The sequence below is a fragment of the Bos indicus x Bos taurus genome, chromosome 18 (genome assembly GCF_003369695.1).
Source record: "Bos indicus x Bos taurus breed Angus x Brahman F1 hybrid chromosome 18, Bos_hybrid_MaternalHap_v2.0, whole genome shotgun sequence".
Lineage (NCBI taxonomy): Eukaryota > Metazoa > Chordata > Mammalia > Artiodactyla > Bovidae > Bos > Bos indicus x Bos taurus.
Window position 1 is genome coordinate 12,003,154 of NC_040093.1, and position 19,255 is coordinate 12,022,408.

Below are 19,255 nucleotides of genomic sequence, written 5' to 3' on the forward strand. Positions count from 1 at the left end.
AGGTGAGGCTGACAGGAGCCCAGCTTCAGGCGCCACGCAGCCTCACCCCCCCCCCACCATCCCTCTAGGCTCCGTGCTGCTTCCCCAGGTGGTGGTTTAGGTTTTCACCCCAGCCTCAGACTTCCTTCCCCAGCCCCAGCCAGCCCCCGGATGTGGTGGCAGATTCGCTACTGTACCGACCTCAGCTGCCCCAAACAGCCCTCTTAGGAGCAGCAGGGGGCTCGTCTTGAGGTCCTCACCCCCACCCAGCCCTGCTGGTCGGGAGCCCATCTCAACCTGGGTGCCTCTGGGGCTCAGCCAGGCCGTGGCCTCTCGATGCAGCCCATGGGCGGCAGCTACCTGCTGGATGATCTTGGACAAGTCACTCTGCCTTTCTGAGGGTTCAGCTTCCGGTATGTAAACTAAATGGTAGCCACCCTTATTATTAGCTGGGGAGGAAAAATCAAGTCCAAATGGCTCCTTGAAGGGGTGTTTTATGACAGGCCTGGCACATTCTAGGGCCTCAATTCATACTTGCTGAATGACTGAGCAAACCCACCCACAGCACCTGAGTGTCTGAGGTGCGCACCCCTTTATCTCAGCACATTAGAGTCACAGCCAGCAGGACTGAGCTTCTGCTGTGTTGTAGGCACACTTACACCGTCTCATCCTCACAAAGACCCTCGGGGTCAGTCCAATTGTCCCATCTGAGAGATAAGAGAAACAGGCTCAGAGTGGAGAAGTCACCAACCTAAAGTTACCCAGAGATAAGACACGTGCACACTTCCCCAGAACAATGTGCTTTCCCTCTGTGAGGTGGTGAGGATGTGTGGTCCTCCCTGGTTGCTATGGTTCTTTCAGGCTCCCCGAGGCTTTTATCTGGCTCTTCACCCTTCTAAAGACTGGGGCAGAGTGGGAAGCTGACTACAGGAGGAAGGAAACTACACCCCTTCTCCACCGCCCTGCGCCTGACTCTACCAGTCCTGACACTCCAGTCTGTTCGTGGCACTTTGGCCACGGTCGTTGGAGCAAGACCTGAGGCAAGGATCTCTGTCCATCTGGAGGCCTCGGTCTTCCCACCTGTGGAATGGGCTGGGGTGTGTCGCGAGGGAGGACGGTGACGCTCTGGGAAGACACAGGCTCACTCCGGAGAGCGGACCGGACCTGACACCGTCTCCCACCCTTTCCCCTGCGGTGGGCGCCGGATGCAGGCCAGGCGAGATGGCTCCTTTCCTTAAAGGGCCAGAAGCCTCTTCAGCCCCGGCCTCGAGACCTGTGGTGGGGGTGAGGGTGGCTTGCTCCTCCCTTACCAGCTGAGGGAAAAGTCAACTTTCCAGACAAGGCTTTGTTGGTGGGAGGAATCAGTCTCTCCTGCCAGTCCTGCATCTCCCACCCCAGGTCCCCAGGCCTGGGCGGGGGAGGTGTTACCCCCAACTTGGAGGCGCGCTGAGCCCGCCCTCCTCTTCCGCCCCCAGGCTCTCATCAGGTTCCACCCTCTCTGACGTCACCAAGAGCGGTGCCGATTGGCCGACTGAACTGTCACTCTAAACACTTCCTCCTGGGCCGCCGCCGCTGAGTTAAACTTTGGAGGGGGAAAAAGAGCCACCGGCTCCCTGCGCTGGGCGACTTTCCCATCCCTCCCACCCCCCGCCACCCCACTGCCGATGGTAACACCGCCTTCCCCGCGGGCCCCGACCGAATTTTTCTCCAACTTCCGAGACCCGTGAGATTCCCTCCTTAGCACCCCGGCCCTCGGGATCCCTCTGCCCATCCCCGGGCCCGCCATCGGATCCCTGGGATCCATTCGATCCCCGACTCAGAGGCTCCTGCTCTCCACCCCCAAGGTCTGGTGAATCCCTCTGGCCCCCTTCTTAAATGGATCATCTTTCTAGAGCCACTGACTTCTCGACTCCACCTGCTCCCTTTCCAATCCCTTCTCTCTCCACGGATCCTTTGGATCCTGGGCTCTTTTGATCGCTGTGACCCGGACCTACTAGATTTCTTCTTTGATTTCTTGGTATCTCCCAATCGCTGGCCCCTCTCCCCAAAAGCACTAGATTTCTCCTTTCTGATCATCTGTGTTCCTTTAATTCCCCGGGTGGGTGTCTGATCCATTGGATTCCTTTTCTCTAACTTCCCAGGGTCCCACCATCCTCGAGTTCCCTCAACCTGCCAGGCACGGTTCTCTTCTTGGATTCCCGGGATCCCCGCTTATAAGATCCCTGGGATACAGTGACCCAAGCCTCCCTGCTCAGGCTTCTCCAACCCGATCCCGGGGTGGGTGCCGGGCGGCGGACCCCGGGCCTCGCCCTATGGCCGCCGCCCCCTCGCATCCCGCCGGGCTCCCGGGCTCTCCCGGGCCGGGGTCACCTTCGCCCTCCGGCGGCTTGGAACTGCAGTCGCCGCCACCGCTGCTGCCCCAGGTCCCGGCCCCGGGCTCGGGGGTCTCCTTCCACATCCAGATCGGGCTGACCCGCGAGTTCGTGCTGTTGCCCGCCGCCTCTGAGCTGGCCCACGTGAAGCAGCTGGCTTGCTCCATCGTTGACCAGAAGGTGAGCACACAGGTTTCCCACCCCCGCCCCAGCTTTAGGAGAGGTCTGGGGGGTGGGGGGGCGCTGGCAGAGGTGGCTTCGAGCCCAGTATAAGGAAGGGGGAGAGAAGTGGGCTGAGCCTTGGGCTGCTGAGGGGTGGGGGTGCAGCATTGGCCCCCCAGTTGCCTCCTCACCCCACTACCCCTTTGAGAGAGGCCTGGTCCGGGGTGGGGTGCCCCAGAGGCCTCCCCGAATTGCTTGTCCCTGCATGTTGTTGTTTGCTGCAGACAGCAGGGAGGAAGGGAGGGGCCAGCCAGGTGTAGGCGCCCAGAAGGAGCAGGCGGGAGCCCCAGATGTGGGAGACCTCTCTGCCTGGGCTCACCCCAGCCTCCCTCCGACTTGGTGAAAACAGTAGAAATTGAAGCCGGGCCGGCCTGGGCGATCGGGTGACATGTGTGGGTGTGGGTGTGAGTGCGCACCCTGGACTAACTGCCAGGGGCAAGTGAGGTCTCAGGGACCAATTTCTGCCCTCCCCCAGGACAGAGGTGTGTGTGGAGGGGCAGGCGCGCCTCTTCAAAATCCCCAGAGGTTCTGAGGTCTCTGTCCCCGCTCCTGATCGGTGTCCCCACCCTTCAGCTCTGAGGCTGGCCTGTCAACACGAGCCTTCCCCACTCCACCCCACTCTTTGCTTTGGACATCACGGTCACTGGGGTTGAGGCCTGGAGAATCTCGTCAAGGGGAAAAGCGGGTGGGACACAGTGTTTGAATTCTAGAACACTAAAAGTTAGAATAGTGGGCTACTCTACTGTTGGAATTTTTGACTTTAAAAATGTTAGAATTCTACATTGTTGGAATATGCAACTGCTAGGTAACTGACTCCTCTGGTATTGAAGTGTTCAAACATTAGACCCTGAGGTGGTTGAAATACTAAAACATTAAAATGTTGGAATATTCTATTCCCGTGTTGTTAGAATCCTAGAGCATTAAAATGTTAGAATTTTGGTACGCTGGGTTGTCGAAAACTTTCAGGCTAAGATATTCAAATATTAGAATCCTAGTTTGGCAGATCCCTACAACATTAAAATATTAGGCTACTGCTAATCTAGGTAGTTAAGTCTAAACGTTATAATAATTTGTTGGAATCTAGAAATGAATCCTATCATAGGAGCATGCTGGAATCCCCAAATATTCAAATTCTAGAATCTTCTTAGACTCCTGGGAATGGATTCTCTGGGCTTCAGCGAAAACATGAGGAGCCTGGCCAACTCTCCCATTTTACAGACAAGGAAACTTAGAGAAAGACCTCCGGGGCAGTCAGGACTCAAGTCCTGGCACCTGGAGACCCTCTCCCAGCAGCAAGAACAGATGAGTTTCCTTTGCCACCAACCCCCCTTCCCCTTAACCAGCTCCCACACCCAACTCAGCCTGCTCCTTAGGGAAACAGGCTGGGGAGAGAGCAGTTGTTCCCTGGGTAAGATTCTTTATCTGCTCAAGTCCTCAGCCTACCCCCTCAGGCCTCACCCCAGTTTTCTCTTCTGCCCCGCTGTCCAGGTGTAGTAGGGCCCCTTTCCTTCCTTCCAGCGGCTCCACCTGGGAGGTTTCACTTTCTGTTCTACAGGTTTCATTTCCTGCCCCTCCTCTCCCTAAGCTGGGGACCGGGGCACCTGGGTCCTTGGGGCTTTGGGTAGGGGCACCCTGCCTATCTCCCAACTCCTTGGAGCCCTAGACTTTCTGCACCACCCCCCCTCCCCACCCCCCACCCCCCAACCAGGAGTCTTAAATCTCCTCCTTCCAGATTGCCCAGCCCCAGTGCTGGGCGTGGAGCCAGGTAACAGGGACAATAGATTCAGGAAGGAAACTGGGGGTTGGGGGACAAGGAGGGGGGAGGCGGGGGGCTGCGGGAGCAGGAGGTGGTGTGGAGATAAGGGAAGGGGTGCTCACTCAGCCCTGCCCCTCTCACTTCCAGAAGATTCTAGGTCCCCAAGATCCCAGAGCCAGTCTCCCTCCCCAACTCTGGCAGGCGGCTCTCGCCCAGCACACCTGGGTCTCTGGCACCCTGCCCGGCTCGGCTCGAGCTGGGTTTGGGAGGGTACAGACAGGAAGCAAGGGGCTGCGGGGTCTCTTGAGTTTCCGGGGGAAACAGCCCGCCCTGCCCTGGGAAGGTTCCAGACCGCTGCTCTGAGCTTTTCCGTCACCACGTCCCTCTCCCGCCCCCTCAGTTCCCCGAATGTGGCTTCTACGGCCTTTACGACAAGATCCTGCTCTTCAAACATGACCCCACGTCGGCCAACCTCCTGCAGTTGGTGCGCTCCGCCGGAGACATCCAGGAGGGCGACCTGGTGGAGGTGGTATTGTCGGGTGAGAGGCCGAGGCCCGCCTAGGGGCGGAGCCTCGAGCGGGGGGGCGGGACATCGGTAGGAGGCGGGGCGGGGTAGGCCCAGAAACTTAGTTCTTCAAGTTAGGGACCCGCGGTTCTAAGCGCTGGCTGCAAATTAGGAGCCCCGCGGGAGCTCCTAAAAACTCCCGCTTCCCGGAATAGGTAGATGTGGTCCCTGCACACCGTGGAATTCGCCCCGCACTGAACGTAAATGAGCCAGAGCAACCCGGATGGATCTCACACATCTTGCTTAAGGGACAGAAGCTAAGCTAGGCATTGAATCATGCCATTTACGAAGCACAAAGACATTTACGCTATTTTGGCAGAAGCCAGGAGAGTGGGTGCCTCTGAGGAAGCTGCGGTGGGCGGGTCACAGTGGTTGAAACTTCCATTTATCCATCAGGATGCTGGTGACACGGCGTGAACAGCTTGACGGTTCATCGAGCTATGCGTTTCTGATTTGGCCCTTTCTAGACCTATGTGTCACCTTGATATAAAGTTCAAAATGTTTTGCTGTCTGTCTCCTCTCGATGACATACTTAATTCAATCAGATTCTGCAGCAGGAGATGAAACCCGGGCACCTGGATTTTCAGCCAGAATCTAGCCCACCCACTGGCCCTTCCCATTTGATAGATGCGCAAGCTCTCAGCACTTAGAGGAATCTTTAGCCCTTGGTTCTTTCAGAAAGGCTGAGGTGGGTGGGAAGCACCTTCCTTACTCTGGTTGTGTGCCCCCCCGCCCTGCCCACCCCCATCCCCATCCCCACCCCCACCCTGAGTGCTGCAATGCTTAGTAAAATTTGCTGGATGGATGGATGACAATTAGAAGTTTGGATTTACCTCCATCCTAGAGTCTCACAACCCTTGGATGTTTATCTTCATCCTGGTTCTCCCCTCAAACCCTAGTCTTCTTTATGTAGCTATCTTCCTGATGCTTTCACCGGGTGCCTCCAGGCATCTCAGATATAGCCTGTCCAAGACAGAAATCTTGATTTTGCCTTCTTTTTTTGTTGTTGCACCGCTGGGCATATGGGATCTTAGTTCCCCCACCAAGGATTGGACCCATGCCCTCTGCAGTGGAAGTGCAGTGTCTTAACCACTGGACCACCAGGAAAGTCCCCTGCCCTTCTAACTCTTCTCTTCCCACAATCTCCTCCAGCTTGGTGAAGGGTATCACACAGGTGCTCATGCCCCAACTTTGAGGCATCCCTGACTCTTCTTTTTCCCGTACCCCTTTACTTGGTCCATCATCAGACCTACTGATCTCACCCTTAATTTACATCCTGAAGCTACTTCTTAGTCTCTCCATGGATCCAAGCCACCATCACTTCCTGCCTAGATTACTGCAGTAACACCTAAGTCAACCCATGACATTCCACTGTTCAGAATCCTCCCATGGCCCCCCAGTACCCTTGGAAGAAAAAATGCAAACTCCTCTTCAATGTGGTCTCAAGGCTGTGCATGACCTGGCCCCTGCCAATTCCCTGAATTCATCTCTTAACACTGTCCTTCTTACTTTCTTTGTTCCAACCATCTTGTCTGCCTTCTGTCCCTTGAAGAAGCTAAGCTCCCTCCCACCTCAGGGCCTTTGCACTTGCTGTTTTGTTTTTGGTTTTGGCTTTTGGCAGTTTTTTTTTTTTTAACATTTCTTTACTTATTTTGCTACGCCAAGTCTTTTTTTCGGCTTGTGGGATCTAGTTCCCTGTCCAGGGATCAAACCTGGGCCTCCTGCATTGGGAATGCAGAATCTTAGTCACTGAATCACCAGGAAGTCCCTATTCTTCTTCTTCTTCTTCTTTTTTTTTTTTAGTGTTTCTCGTCTCTTTCTTGAAAAGAATGTCAGCTCTCTGAGAGTGGGGCGAAAAATCTCTCTTGTTCAGAGCTTTATCCTGAGTGTGTAAACAGTGCTTGGCACATAGACACAGTCCCCTTTCCATTGCATAATATAAGAAAAGTAACTTAATGATAGACAAAAAATTGGGGTGGGGGTAGGGAGCCCAACAAGATTTAGTCCAAAAACAAAACTTTTAAAATAATAGCTAACATATTATTGAGCATTTTCTCTGTGTCAGGTACTGTTTTAAAGAGTTTTCCAGGACTTCCCTGTCAGTCCAGTTATTAGGACTCCAAGCTCACTGCCAAGGGCCCAGGTTTAATCCCTGGTCTGGGAACTAAAATCCCATCAGCAATATGGTAAGATGCAAAACAAAACAAACAAAAAAAAAAAAACAAAAAAGTAGAGCTTTCCATATATTCTTTTAATCCATAAAAAAGAACTGTAAGCAGATACTATTAAGATACTGGGCACGGAGATGTCCCTGGTAGTACAGTGGCTAAGACTCTGTGCTCGCAATGCAGGGGGCCCGGGTTCGATCTCTGGTTGGGGAACTAGATCCCACATCCCACAGCTAAGATCCAATGCAGCCAAATAAATAAAGTACTTAAAAGAAAGAAAAAGGATACTGGGCCTGTTCTTTGCTAGATTCCTGCATGGCCCAGACTCTTACCTTTTTCAGGCCTGTATCCTCATGTCATCTCCTCAAGAAAGCCTTCCCTGAGTACCTATTTTATTTTGGCCGTGTAGCACAGCTTTCAAGGATCTTAGTTCCCCCACCAGGGATTGATCCCCAGCCCCAGGCAGTGAAAGCACCAAGTCCTAACCACTGGACCGCCAGGGACTTCCCCTGGCCACCTATTTAAAATGGTACCTCTTGCATCTTCCCTATCTAACCTCTTTGCTTAATTTTTCTCCCAAGCATTTACTGACTTCTCACTTAGTGTATATTTTATTGCTTAAAAATTTCAGAAGCAGTATGTATGTACAGTGGCTCAGGAAGATCCCCTGGAGAAGGGAATGGCAACCCACTTTAGTATTCTTGCCTGGAGAATCCCACAGACAGAGGGTCCTGGCGGGCTATGGTCCATGGGCTCGCAAAGAGTCGGACACAACTAGCAACTAACACTCTCATGTACAGGGTTAAAAGCATGAACTCTAGAGCCACCCTGGCCTGGATTTGAATTTGAGTTCTGCACCTTGCTAACTGTCTGACCTTGGGCAGCTTGCTTCACCTACTGTGCTGTAGTCTTTTTTTCATCTAGAAAATAGGGATAATCATGTCCCTCAGTGGGCTCTTGAGAAGGCTAAATTTGTTAATATTATAAAGTACTCAGCACAGTGTGGCTTGGTGGCTCAGTGGTAGAGAACCCACCTGCCAATTCAGGAGACACAGGTGTGATCCCTAGATCAGAAAGATCCCTCTGGAGAAGGAAATGGCAGCCCACTCTAGTATTCTTGCCTGGGAAATCCCGTGGTGGGCTACAGACTCCACAAAAGACTGGAACACAACTTAGCAACTAACAGCAGTAACAACTCAGCATAGCGCCTGGCACAGAGTAACTGCTAGATTGAGAGGCTGTTAAATGAGAGTATTTCTCTTACTTGTTTGTCAGTCTCCCTTACTAGAGGCCAGGCAGAGATTTTGTCTGTGTTGTTCTGTGTAGTGTCCCCAGCCCCTGGAACAATATCCAGTAATTATCTGTTGAATTTCCATTTTACGGATGAGAAAAGTGAGAAACATAGGTATTTTATTTTGCTTTGTCTTTCTCTTTCTGTCTCTCTTTTTTTTTACACTTCCCAGATCAAGTAGATCATAAATTCTGAAGGTGGGACCCAAACATTTGTATTTTTTTTAAAACATTTTTAAATTGTGATGAAATATACATAACATAAAACTGCCATCTTAACCGTTTTAAAAGTCCAGTGTTTAGCAGTGTTAATCACATTCACATTGTTAGGCAATCAACCTAACAACCTCCAAAATTGCTTTCATATTGCAAAACTGGAACTCTGTACCCATTAAACAACTCCCCATTCCCCCTCCCCTCAGCTCCTGGCATAGGTACATAGATGTTCTGGCCAGTGGTGGAGCTGGGATTTGAACCCAGGTCGAATGTAGGATGCGAGTAAATGATTGAAGGAGAGATCAAACCTTGCAGCCGGGAGGACTGTGAGAAACCTGGGAACGCGGAGGCTGAAATGGCCACCGCTGGTCGCGGCTCAACCATGCGTCCCTCCCTGCTGCCTGCAGCTTCGGCCACCTTCGAGGACTTCCAGATCCGCCCGCACGCCCTCACCGTGCATTCGTACAGAGCGCCTGCCTTCTGCGACCATTGCGGGGAAATGCTCTTCGGCCTAGTTCGCCAGGGCCTCAAGTGCGATGGTGAGACACCGAGGGGGCTGGAGGCGGGGCCAAGAGGAAGGGCGTGAGTGTGAGGGCGGGGCCGAGGTGGAGCTCAGGACCTGGAGGTGGGGCCTAAGAGGAGGGGGCTCGGAAGGCGAGGTGAGCGCCCAGAGGCAGGGCTTGGGGGAGGAACTGGAGGTGGGGCAGGAGGCGGGGCCTGGGTGGGGGCGGGATCTGGGTGGGAGTTGGTTTGGGGGTGGCGGGTGGGGACTGGGAGGTGGAGCTCCGAGGGAGACGTAAGAGACAGAGGCTTTGGGGTAGAGAAGGGGTGATGGAGAAGAGAGCGGAACCCATACAAGTCAGGCACCAACGGGAGAAACAGCCTGTACGGATCACATATTAAGGGATATTTGGGGAAGGAATTGGATTCCAGGATTGTGGCCACTGGCAACTCTGAAATCCACGGTGTGGGTCGTCAGGAAGGGCAGGCTGGAACTCAGGCAAGAGTTGCTCTTTAAACCTTTCAACTGACTCAAACAGGCCCACCCAGATTAACTAGGATGATTTCCCTTTGTGGACTTGAATCACATCGCCAAATACCTTCGCAGTAACACAAAGATTAATAACTGGGGATGTGACACATAGAGCTGACCATCAGCGTCCACCCCTTGGCAACTTGGCACTTCCTTCTCCTAGGGCTGTCCTAACAAAAGATCATGGGCTGGGTGGTGTAAACAATGGAAATTTATATTCTCTTGGTTCTGGAGGCTGTAAAGTCCAAGATCTGGGTTCTGACAAGATATGGTTCCTGGTGAGGGCCGACTTCCTAGCTTGCCGATGGCCACCATCTCATTGTGTGCTCACACAGCACGTGGGGAGAGGGAGATTTTTCATGTCTCTTCTCTTTATAAGGATCCCAGTCCCCTGATCAGGGCCCCATCCTTAGGGCCTCACTTAAACTTAATTCCTTCCTTAAAGGCCCCATCTCCAAATACAGTCACATTGACGATTAGGGCTTCAATAGATGAATCTGGAGGAGAACACAAGCATTCAGTCCATAACAAGCACCTTTAACTCATCTCCTTAGGTCATACTTAAAAAAAAAAAAGGAACACAGTGTGTTCCTTTGAGACAAATTGTCTTAAGGTTAAGCCCAAGAGTTGGGATCCACAGGTTCACTGTTTCTGTCTTTGATGCTTCTGATCGGGAACGTTGAGATCACGCCTACCCTGAAGATGAGGGCTGCCTGTGTGTATGCATGCTAAGGTCGCTTCAGTCATGTCCGACTCTGCAACCTCATGGACCGTAGCCCGCCAGGCTCCTCTATCCATGGGTTCTCCAGGCAAGAATACTGGAGTGGGTTGCCATGCCCTCCTCCAGGAGATCTTCTCAACTCAGGAATCAAACCCATGTCTCCTGCGGCTCCTGCATTGCAGGCAGATTGTTTACCACTAAGCCACCAGGGAAGCCCAGGCTACAGTCTATGGGGTCGCATGACTGAAGCTACTGAGCAGCAACAACAGCCCTAAACATGCTTGTGGAGGACTTCCCTGGTGGGCCAGTTGGTAAGACTCCACTTTCCCACTGCAGGGGACACAGATTCGATCCCTGGTCGGGGAAGTAAGATCCTGCATGCCGCATGGCCAAAAAACAACAACAACAAAAACAAAGCATAATTAAATACACTTGTGGCATTATTTAAGGGCTCTAGAGATAATAGCTGTATTAGGCCTGCAAAAACCAATTTAGTGCATCCAAAGCTGCTATCAGTATTGCCGTCGTTTACACATCATATCCAACTCTTGATGTCTTGGTTTGCATAACCTTCATCACGGTGTATCCCTGGTGTCATTAAGTTCTAATGGCCATTCTCCGAGTGGACTTCATTGGCTTGGCATCACAGATGATGGTCCAAGTACACTTGGTTCCAAAAGAGGCCCAAATGCCTGTCCTTAAGGCCAGTGATAACCTTCCTACAGGAGATTGACTCCACTTTGGTATTCATGCTAGGAGTCAAAGATGAGATTCTGAAATTCGGTGAAGCATGTAAATGATTAAAGACAAACTGAGACATGGTTCCTGTGTGCGATTTGCCCCCCTGGAACTCCTAGCAGTGCCAGCAACGGTCCTGAGGCTTGCCTCTGCAGTTGTGACATTCGAGACTGCCTAGGAGGAATTACTGAACAGGAAAGTCTGCAACAGGCAGGCTGCCAGAAGACAGGTTTCATGAGGTATTTCAAAAGAAGTTTCCAAAGGATGGAGGAACGCTTTTTTTTTTTTTTTTTAGTATTTCTTTATTTGTTTGGCTGTGCTGGGTTTTAGTTGCAGCATTCCAACTGTTAGTTGGAGCATGTGGCATCTATTTCCCTGACCAGGAATCGAACCCAGGCCCCTTGCATTGGAAAGCATGGAGTCTTAGGCAAGGGAGTCCCTGAAGGAAGATTCTTTGCTCCAGAGGGCAGTCCTGGAGTCATCTGGAATTATCAGAGATGTATGGAGAAGTGTTCAGGAAGTCCAGTAGGAAATGACAAGCTGAGCCTGACTCTATCATGGTCAAGGATTAAAAATAGAAAAGAAAGAACAAAGTCACACTTCCACCTGATATGATACAACCATCCGGAGTGGGACTGAAAACGGGCTCTTTCTCCAGAAGGCAATGTCCTCGTGTGATAGTCCCTCTTCTCCTTTGATATCCTGTAAGTTAGATGTCAGGACTCTCCAGGTGGCTCAGTGTCAAAGAATCAGCCTGCCAATGAAGGAGACGTGGGTTCAATCCCTGAGTCGGGTAGAGCCCCTGGAGAAGGAAATGACAACCCACTCCAGTATTCTTGCCTGTAGAATCCCATGGACAGAGGAGCCCCGAGGTGCTACAGTCCATGGGGTGGCAAAAGAGTCAGACACGACTTAGCAACTGAACGACAACAACTTACATATCATGATATAAAGCTAGTTATTATTAATATGTTATAGGATAACGGGGTAGAAGAGGGAAGAAGAAAATATTTGGTATCCGCATGTATTCATAACAAAGTAAGGAAGAAATAGTCATAACTGTGAAGTCCTCGGGGGTGCAACTAGTCACGTGGCTTTGGCTTCCTTGTCTTCCTTCTCCACTGCCTGGTCCATATTTCCCTCGCCCTCAGCCAACACCTCACCTACCCAGGGTGGTGGCCCAAACCTTTCTTTCTTTCTTTCTTTTCCGGCTGCCCTACGCATCTTGGAGCTTATTTTCCCAACCAGGGATTGCACCGCATCCTCAACAGCGAAAGCGCAGAGTCCTAACCAACAGGACTGCCAGGGAATTCCCCAGACCTTTATTCCTGCAGTCTCTCAGCCCTTAGCAGTTCTGCCTGAATTGGGTTTTGTAGTTTTCCGTTGAAGTTAATTACACTAGGAAGAGGTATCTCGAGGGATCTGCTCTATTCCAGAGCTTCAGAAGAGGAGGAGGAGGGGGTGAGTGGAGCTTTAGAGCCCGGACCCGGTAGAGGCTCTGACCGTCTGGCGCCCCCCACAGGCTGCGGACTGAATTACCACAAGCGCTGTGCCTTCAGCATCCCCAACAACTGCAGCGGGGCGCGAAAGCGACGCCTGTCGTCCACGTCTCTGGCCAGCAGCCACTCGGTGCGCCTGGGCACCTCCGAGTCCCTGCTCAGCATGACTGATGAGCTGGTGAGCGGCTGGGGGAATGGAGAAGGTGAGTGGCTGGAGGCTGAGGGGGCTCCGGTGTGGGGGAATCTCACTGGAGTGTCCCTTCCACTCTTGACGTCTGATAGAGCCGTAGTACCACCGAGCTCGTCCCTCGCCGCCCTCCCTCGTCCTCCTCTTCATCTTCTGCCTCGTCCTACACCGGTCGCCCCATCGAGCTGGATAAGATGCTGCTGTCCAAGGTCAAGGTGCCACACACCTTCCTCATCCACAGCTACACACGGCCCACCGTCTGTCAGGCTTGCAAGAAACTCCTCAAGGGCCTCTTTCGCCAGGGCCTGCAGTGCAAAGGTCAGCGAGGGCCCCAGGGTGGGGGTGGGGACAGAGTCAGAATCCGCCCCCACACACACACACACACTCTAAGAGACTTAGGATCTCAGCTGGGCTTGTGGCTGGAAACAAGAACCTCTGGCCTGTTCTTTAGAAGCACAGGGTCTCAGAAGGGAGTGCCCTGAATCCTGGTGTTCTAGAACCTTTGGAATTCCGGAATCCTAGAACCTCAGTCCTTAGAAACTTGTAATCCTAGTGCCTGAGAAATCTAGATTCATATGACTCTCAGCATGGAATTCTTAAACTATAGAACTTGAGAATTCTCAAATCAGAGAATTATAGAAACATACGTTTCAAGACTTCTGGATCATAGGATTCAACAGAATGAATCACAGAACCTTCAGTTCAGTTCAGTCGCTCAGTCGTGTCCGACTCTTTGCGACCCCATGAATCGCAGCAGGCCAGGCCTCCCTGTCCATCACCAACTCAGCACAGAACCTTAGACTCAGAAATATTAAAGCTCTCAAATTATAGATTCTCAGGTGTCCATTGTTCGTTTTCATACCTTATTCAAGACTCCCCAGTGTATTTAATTGCATTGAGCAACTACAGCTTCATGCAACAAATTCTGGAAAATTCTCTTTTCATATCTATTCTATGACAAATATTATCTATGTCCTTGTTATGGTTTCTTAGATACACCCATCATTTAAAAGTGGGCATTTAATTTCCAAATACATGGGATTTTTAAAGTTAAAAAAAAAAAGATTCTCAGAATGTTACAACTTTAAAACCATAGGAAGCGAGAATGATAGTGAAGTGAAGTCGCTCAGTTGTGTCCAACTCTTTGCGACCCCATGGACTATAGCCTACCAGGCTCCTCTGTCTATGGGATTTTCCAGGCAATAGTCCTGGAGTGGATTGCCATTTCCTTCTCCAGGGGATATTCCCAGTCCAGGGATTGAACCCGGGTCTCCCGCATTGTAGACAGACGCTTTACCATAGAAACCTAGAAACAACACTTTTGAGTCTGAGAAGTCTAGAACCATATAGCCTCGGAGGCATCCTAGAAATCTAGGATCCCAGAACTTTGAATGATCAAATTCTGGAATACCAGAAGTCTAGATTCATAAAAAGTTAGAGCCATCCAATTCTAGGATTCATCAGAACAAGCAAATTCTAGAATCTTAGATGTTTGGCGCTAAAGAACCGTAGAAACAAGTTCTAGGTTAATGGGTGTACAGAATCCTAAGAATTTTGACACTCTCAGATTCTAGAGGCTTAGAAGTCTAGAATCATAGAAGTGTAGAGTCACTAAATTTAGACTCTTTGAGTCCTAGGACTGTCAAGCCATGAACACTTCATCTGGCCCTCTTCCATTTAATCGAGCCACTCCATAGTTGAGGACTTTGACTCAAAGGCAGGATGACCAGAGTAGGACCAGTTAGCTTTCCTGCCCCACAAAGTAAGAACAGACTCTTTTGAGACTAGGGGCTAGGGGGTCAAGGGTTAACCCTTAGAGGTGACCTCTCTTCTCCCCCTCCCACTCATCTCCACATTCCTTGTCCTCCTACCACCAGATTGCAAGTTCAACTGTCACAAACGCTGCGCCACCCGCGTCCCTAACGACTGTCTGGGGGAGGCACTCATCAATGGAGGTAAGAAGCTAGGGGTGCTGAGTGGGAAAGGGCGACAGGACTGGGTGGAGGTCCCTCTGATTTCCCTGTCCCCCAGATGTGCCCATGGAGGAGGCCACTGATTTCAGCGAGGCTGACAAGAGCTCCCTCACAGATGAGCCAGATGACTCTGGTTTCATCCCCGGCTCCCACTCGGAAAATGCTCTCCATGCCAGCGAGGAGGAAGAAGGCGAGGGGGGCAAATCTGAGAGGTACCCAGGGCCCCATCCAGCGAAGGCCCTTCCGCGTCCCTACTGTGGGTTGACTTCACCCTGTGCTTTTACATTTCCCAGTTTCCTGAGATCTGTTGCAGGAATAGCAAGCAACCTGGTGTGGCTGAAGCAGGGAGAACGAGGGGAAAAGGATAGGAAGTGAAGCCGGCGGGGGGTACTCAGATCACAGTGGTCACCCCGAGTTTCCTCCTAGTACTACCGGCCCTGGCCGCCTGGAACCTCAGGATCCCTTTCTCCCAGGTCTTTCCTATCACTAACAGTGATAAGCTCTCAGAGCTGGACCTTGAAGCACTTGAGAAGAGAGGACTATTGGGAGAGGCAGCCTATTTCATAGATGAGGAAATTGAGTCTCAGAGAGGCAAAGAGAAGTGGCCACAGTCAGTGAAGTCCAATTTCTCACACAGGGATCAAGAGATTGTTGGCTCTGGAGTTGCACGGCCACTTAATTTTTCTCTGCCTTCATTTCCTCACTGTAACAACAGTATGTGCACAGCGGCACTGAGAGGCTGAGCCACTTGCTTGGTATCACACAACTGGCTCCACAATCAGTGGGTTCAGGACTCATTACCGCTTACTGGGGGCCCACGATGTGCCAAACACTCTGCTAAACTGTTAAGAAGGGCTTCACTTCTCACAACACCACCTTTGGTTGGAGAAACTGAGGCACGAAGAGATTAGTACTTGCCAGGCAGCCTGACTTTGGAAACCAGCCTCTTAATGTGGGTCTCTCAAGAGTCGTCTTCCTCATTATGGTAAATCTGGAAACACAGGCAAAAAAGTGGGGCCGAAATCGCCCTAGCTACCCAGAGATTGACTCCCACTTCCCCACCCCTCCCCCTGCTGTAGCCCCAGGCACTATGGTTATTTTCTGCTTGTAACTTCTCACTCCTTCTCTCCCCGACTCTCAGCTCCCTGGGGTACATCCCCCTAATGAGGGTGGTGCAGTCAGTGCGACACACAACGCGGAAATCCAGCACGACGCTTCGAGAGGGCTGGGTGGTTCATTACAGCAACAAGGATACACTGGTGAGTGGGGGCGGGGAGCCAGGTAGGTGGGGCTAGAGTTGGAGGAGGTGGGGTTTGAGGGGGCGGGGCTGGTTGGGGCTTGGAATGGGCGGAGTCATGCTGGAGGCAGAGCTTGAAATGGGTGGCTCTAGGGTCTTGGGGGCGGGGCGAGATTTGGGGGCGGGACTAAGGCAAGGTCAGGGGTGAGGCGGGGCTAGAATTAGGGGCGGGATTTGGCTGGGATTAGAGTCAGAGCTGCAGTAGTATGGGGGGCAGACGACCTCACCCTCTCAAGCACCTCTCCCAACAGAGGAAGCGGCACTATTGGCGCCTGGACTGCAAGTGCATCACGCTCTTCCAGAACAACACGACCAACAGATACTACAAGGTGGGCCTTCTGGCTCCCAAGTCCCCCAGCCCTCTCTTCTTTGTCCGCTGTATTTTCCCTTCCTCTCTCAGTTGCTTCAGCCAAACGCCTGCGAATCACACCCTCTGCCCACCCCCTGCTTGTACGCTCCCATCCCTTCAGCAAGTGTCGCCTACGACGCTGTGCCCTCAGTTTGATTTCGGCTCCATCACTTTTCAGCTGGGGGACCCAGGCAAGTTACCTCACCTCTCTGCCCCCTGCGCCTCTCACCTGTAAAGGGCGTCCAAGAATAGTCCTTGCCTCGGGGCTGTGCCAGAATTCAAAGAGATAATCTATGTGGAGCAATTAGTTTAGGACCAGGCGTATGTTAAGTTCCATTTAACTCCCAGTAATTTTAAGTGTGTTATCATTATTACTTTATAGTTAATTTTTTGAATTCTTTCTTTGTATTTATTCATCAGTGCCTCCCATGCCAGTCCTGGGTTCCAGCACCTCTCCTCCTGGGTCCTTGCTTCTGCCTTCGACCTCACTGTCTTTTTCCACACAACAGTCAGAGGAGTCCATTAAAACCATTACAACCTCCCAGTAGCTCCCACTACCCTTGGAATAAAACCCAGACACCTCACTGTTTATCTGCTCTGGAGCATCCTCCTAACCCGTCCCATGGCTGCTTTCTCCTCATCCTTCCCATCTTCCTCAAGCCATGTTATCTTAAATACCATCCCTGTTGCAACATCTCCATCTCCTGGTTTGTTTGGTTTGGCCAAGCGGCATGTGGGATCATCCCTGACCAGGGATCGAACCTGTGCCGCCTACATTGGGAGCTCGGAGTCCTAACCACTGGACCCCCAGTAAAGTCCTGGCTCCTGGCTTTATTGGTTTCACAAGTCTCTCTCTCTCATTCTTTCCTTCTTTTCTTCCTCCCTTCCTTTGTCTTTCAACACTTTCCAAAGCATTTCTTCCTCTCCATAGACCCTCCACCTTCTCTCCTCCCAGGGCCCCCTCTGCCTCCCTCCTCGTCTCCTCTGTCAGTCCCATCCTCTCTCATTCCCTTCCACACACAGTTGGAGAGAAATGCTCCCTGCCTTGCACTAAACCCTTCCATGGTTCCCCAGGGCCCTGGAGACAAAGCCCAGGCTCCTGCCTGTGGCCCATTAGGCCCTGCAGAGCTGACCCTAGCCTGATCTCCCTTTTTTATGCATCAAACCTGGCATACGTACTTTGTGCCAGGCACCATCCATGTAATGGGGATATGGCATGTCCCTTGAAGACAAACCTTTTCTACCTCAGGACCTTTGCACATGCTTCCCCCCCAACATTCCTCCACCAGCTGGCCTCTTCTTACCTTTCTGATCTCTGCTTCAATGTAAATTCCACCAGGAGGCCTTTCCTGACCACTCCATGCAAACCAGGCTCTTCCCCACCAACCCTGGATTCTGTGTGCTCATCTGAGTAAGTAGAGAGCTCCAGGTCTGCCCAGAGCCCTCACGCATTTTTCTGTCCTGCCAGGAAATTCCACTGTCCGAAATCCTCACCGTGGAGCCAGCCCAGAACTTCAGCCTTGTGCCACCAGGCACCAACCCACACTGCTTCGAGATTGTCACTGCCAATGCCACCTACTTTGTGGGAGAAACCCCTGGTGGGGCCCCAGGAGGGCCCAGTGGGCAGGGGGCCGAGACTGCCCGGGGCTGGGAAACGGCCATCCGTCAGGCCCTGATGCCTGTCATCCTCCAGGACGCACCCAGCGCCCCAGGCCACGCACCCCACAGTAAGGGCCCCACTCCAGATCCCTGTGAAGAGGGGTCTCGGAGGGCTTGGGTAGGGCCCTGGAAAAGGGAAGTGCTAGGGAATGGCAGAGCGGAGAATGTAGCTTCTGGTCTCAGCAGAAATCAGTCTAAATCATTAAGCCCCAGACCTCACATGTAGCCTTGGGCATGTCACTTCCCCTTTCTGAGTCTTGTCCCGGGGCAGGTAATGACTCCTTCACGTTGTGAGTTCAGACCTTTTAATTCGTGCTCCTTTGTGCCTGGCCTGTGCCCAGACAGTGCTGTGGGGTCAGCTGTGACCAAAACAGCCCAGGACCCGCTCTTCCGGGACTCACAGTCCCGGAAGGAAGATAGACCTGTCCCCAGACACTGATGACTCACAGTTGGCAGGGCTGGGACAGGGGAGCCAGAGGGCTATGGGAGCTCAGAGTGGGGTGACTAACCCAGGCTGAGTGTCCAGGAGGGCTTCCTGGAGGAGTCAACATCCAGGCTAAGACATGGAAGTTGAGGAGGGGTGAAATGAAGAGAAAGGAAATGGGAAATCATTTCAGGCAGAGGCAAAGGATGATCAGAGTCCTGGTTTACTATGTTATGGAGCTCATAGTCCAGGGTAACTGACAGATGTTCATCAGATCTTCCTGGGTGAATGACAAGTGGGATGTAGAACGTGTGCTAGAGGAATCCGATGTGGTCCCAGGGTGACATGTGAGCTGAGACTGGGAGACTGGGAGGAGGATTTAACTTGGCAACCCGCTCCAGTGTTCTTGCCTGGAGAATCCCAGGGATGGTGGAGCCTGGTGGGCTGCTGTCTATGGGGTCGCACAGAGTCGGACACGACTGAAGCAACTTAGCAGCAGCAGCAGCAGAGTGAGAGAAAGAGCATTCCTGGCAGAGGGAAGAGCAAGTGCCAAGGACCGGAGATAGGAAAGACTTTGACGTATGGGAGGCCTGGCGAGGAAGCCTGAGTGTCAGGATCGCACAACAGCAAGGGAGAGGATGAAGTCAAAGAGGCAGAGGGACCAGACACTTCCTGTTAGGCTATTTAAGGGACTTGGCCTTCCCCCTCAGGACACTGTGGAGCCATAGCAGAATTTTTTTTAATTAAAAAAATATTTATTTATTTGGCTGTGCCAGGTCTTAGTTGCAGCACACGAGAGCTTTAGTT

At 52.0% G+C, this 19,255-nt stretch overlaps 1 protein-coding gene across 3 annotated transcripts in view; it reads left to right on the top strand.

The window, feature by feature from the left end:
• Nucleotides 1-1,588: 1,588 nt before the first annotated feature.
• The window catches only part of PRKD2 (protein kinase D2), a 32,636-nt gene continuing 14,969 nt past the window's right edge, over nt 1,589-19,255 (top strand). Inside the window, exons 1-11 of one of the 3 annotated variants that reach the window (XM_027515380.1) lie at nt 1,589-1,823; nt 2,121-2,531; nt 4,730-4,868; nt 8,976-9,107; nt 12,583-12,737; nt 12,842-13,064; nt 14,624-14,701; nt 14,778-14,931; nt 15,861-15,978; nt 16,268-16,345; nt 17,834-18,092. In XM_027515380.1, the coding sequence (XP_027371181.1) occupies nt 2,292-2,531; nt 4,730-4,868; nt 8,976-9,107; nt 12,583-12,737; nt 12,842-13,064; nt 14,624-14,701; nt 14,778-14,931; nt 15,861-15,978; nt 16,268-16,345; nt 17,834-18,092 (1,576 nt within the window). In that variant the 5' untranslated portion in view covers nt 1,589-1,823; nt 2,121-2,291. Of the gene's footprint in view, nt 1,824-2,120; nt 2,532-4,729; nt 4,869-8,975; nt 9,108-12,582; nt 12,738-12,841; nt 13,065-14,623; nt 14,702-14,777; nt 14,932-15,860; nt 15,979-16,267; nt 16,346-17,833; nt 18,093-19,255 lie in introns of those variants that run through there. The other 2 variants (XM_027515382.1, XM_027515381.1) reach the window with 2 other exon arrangements.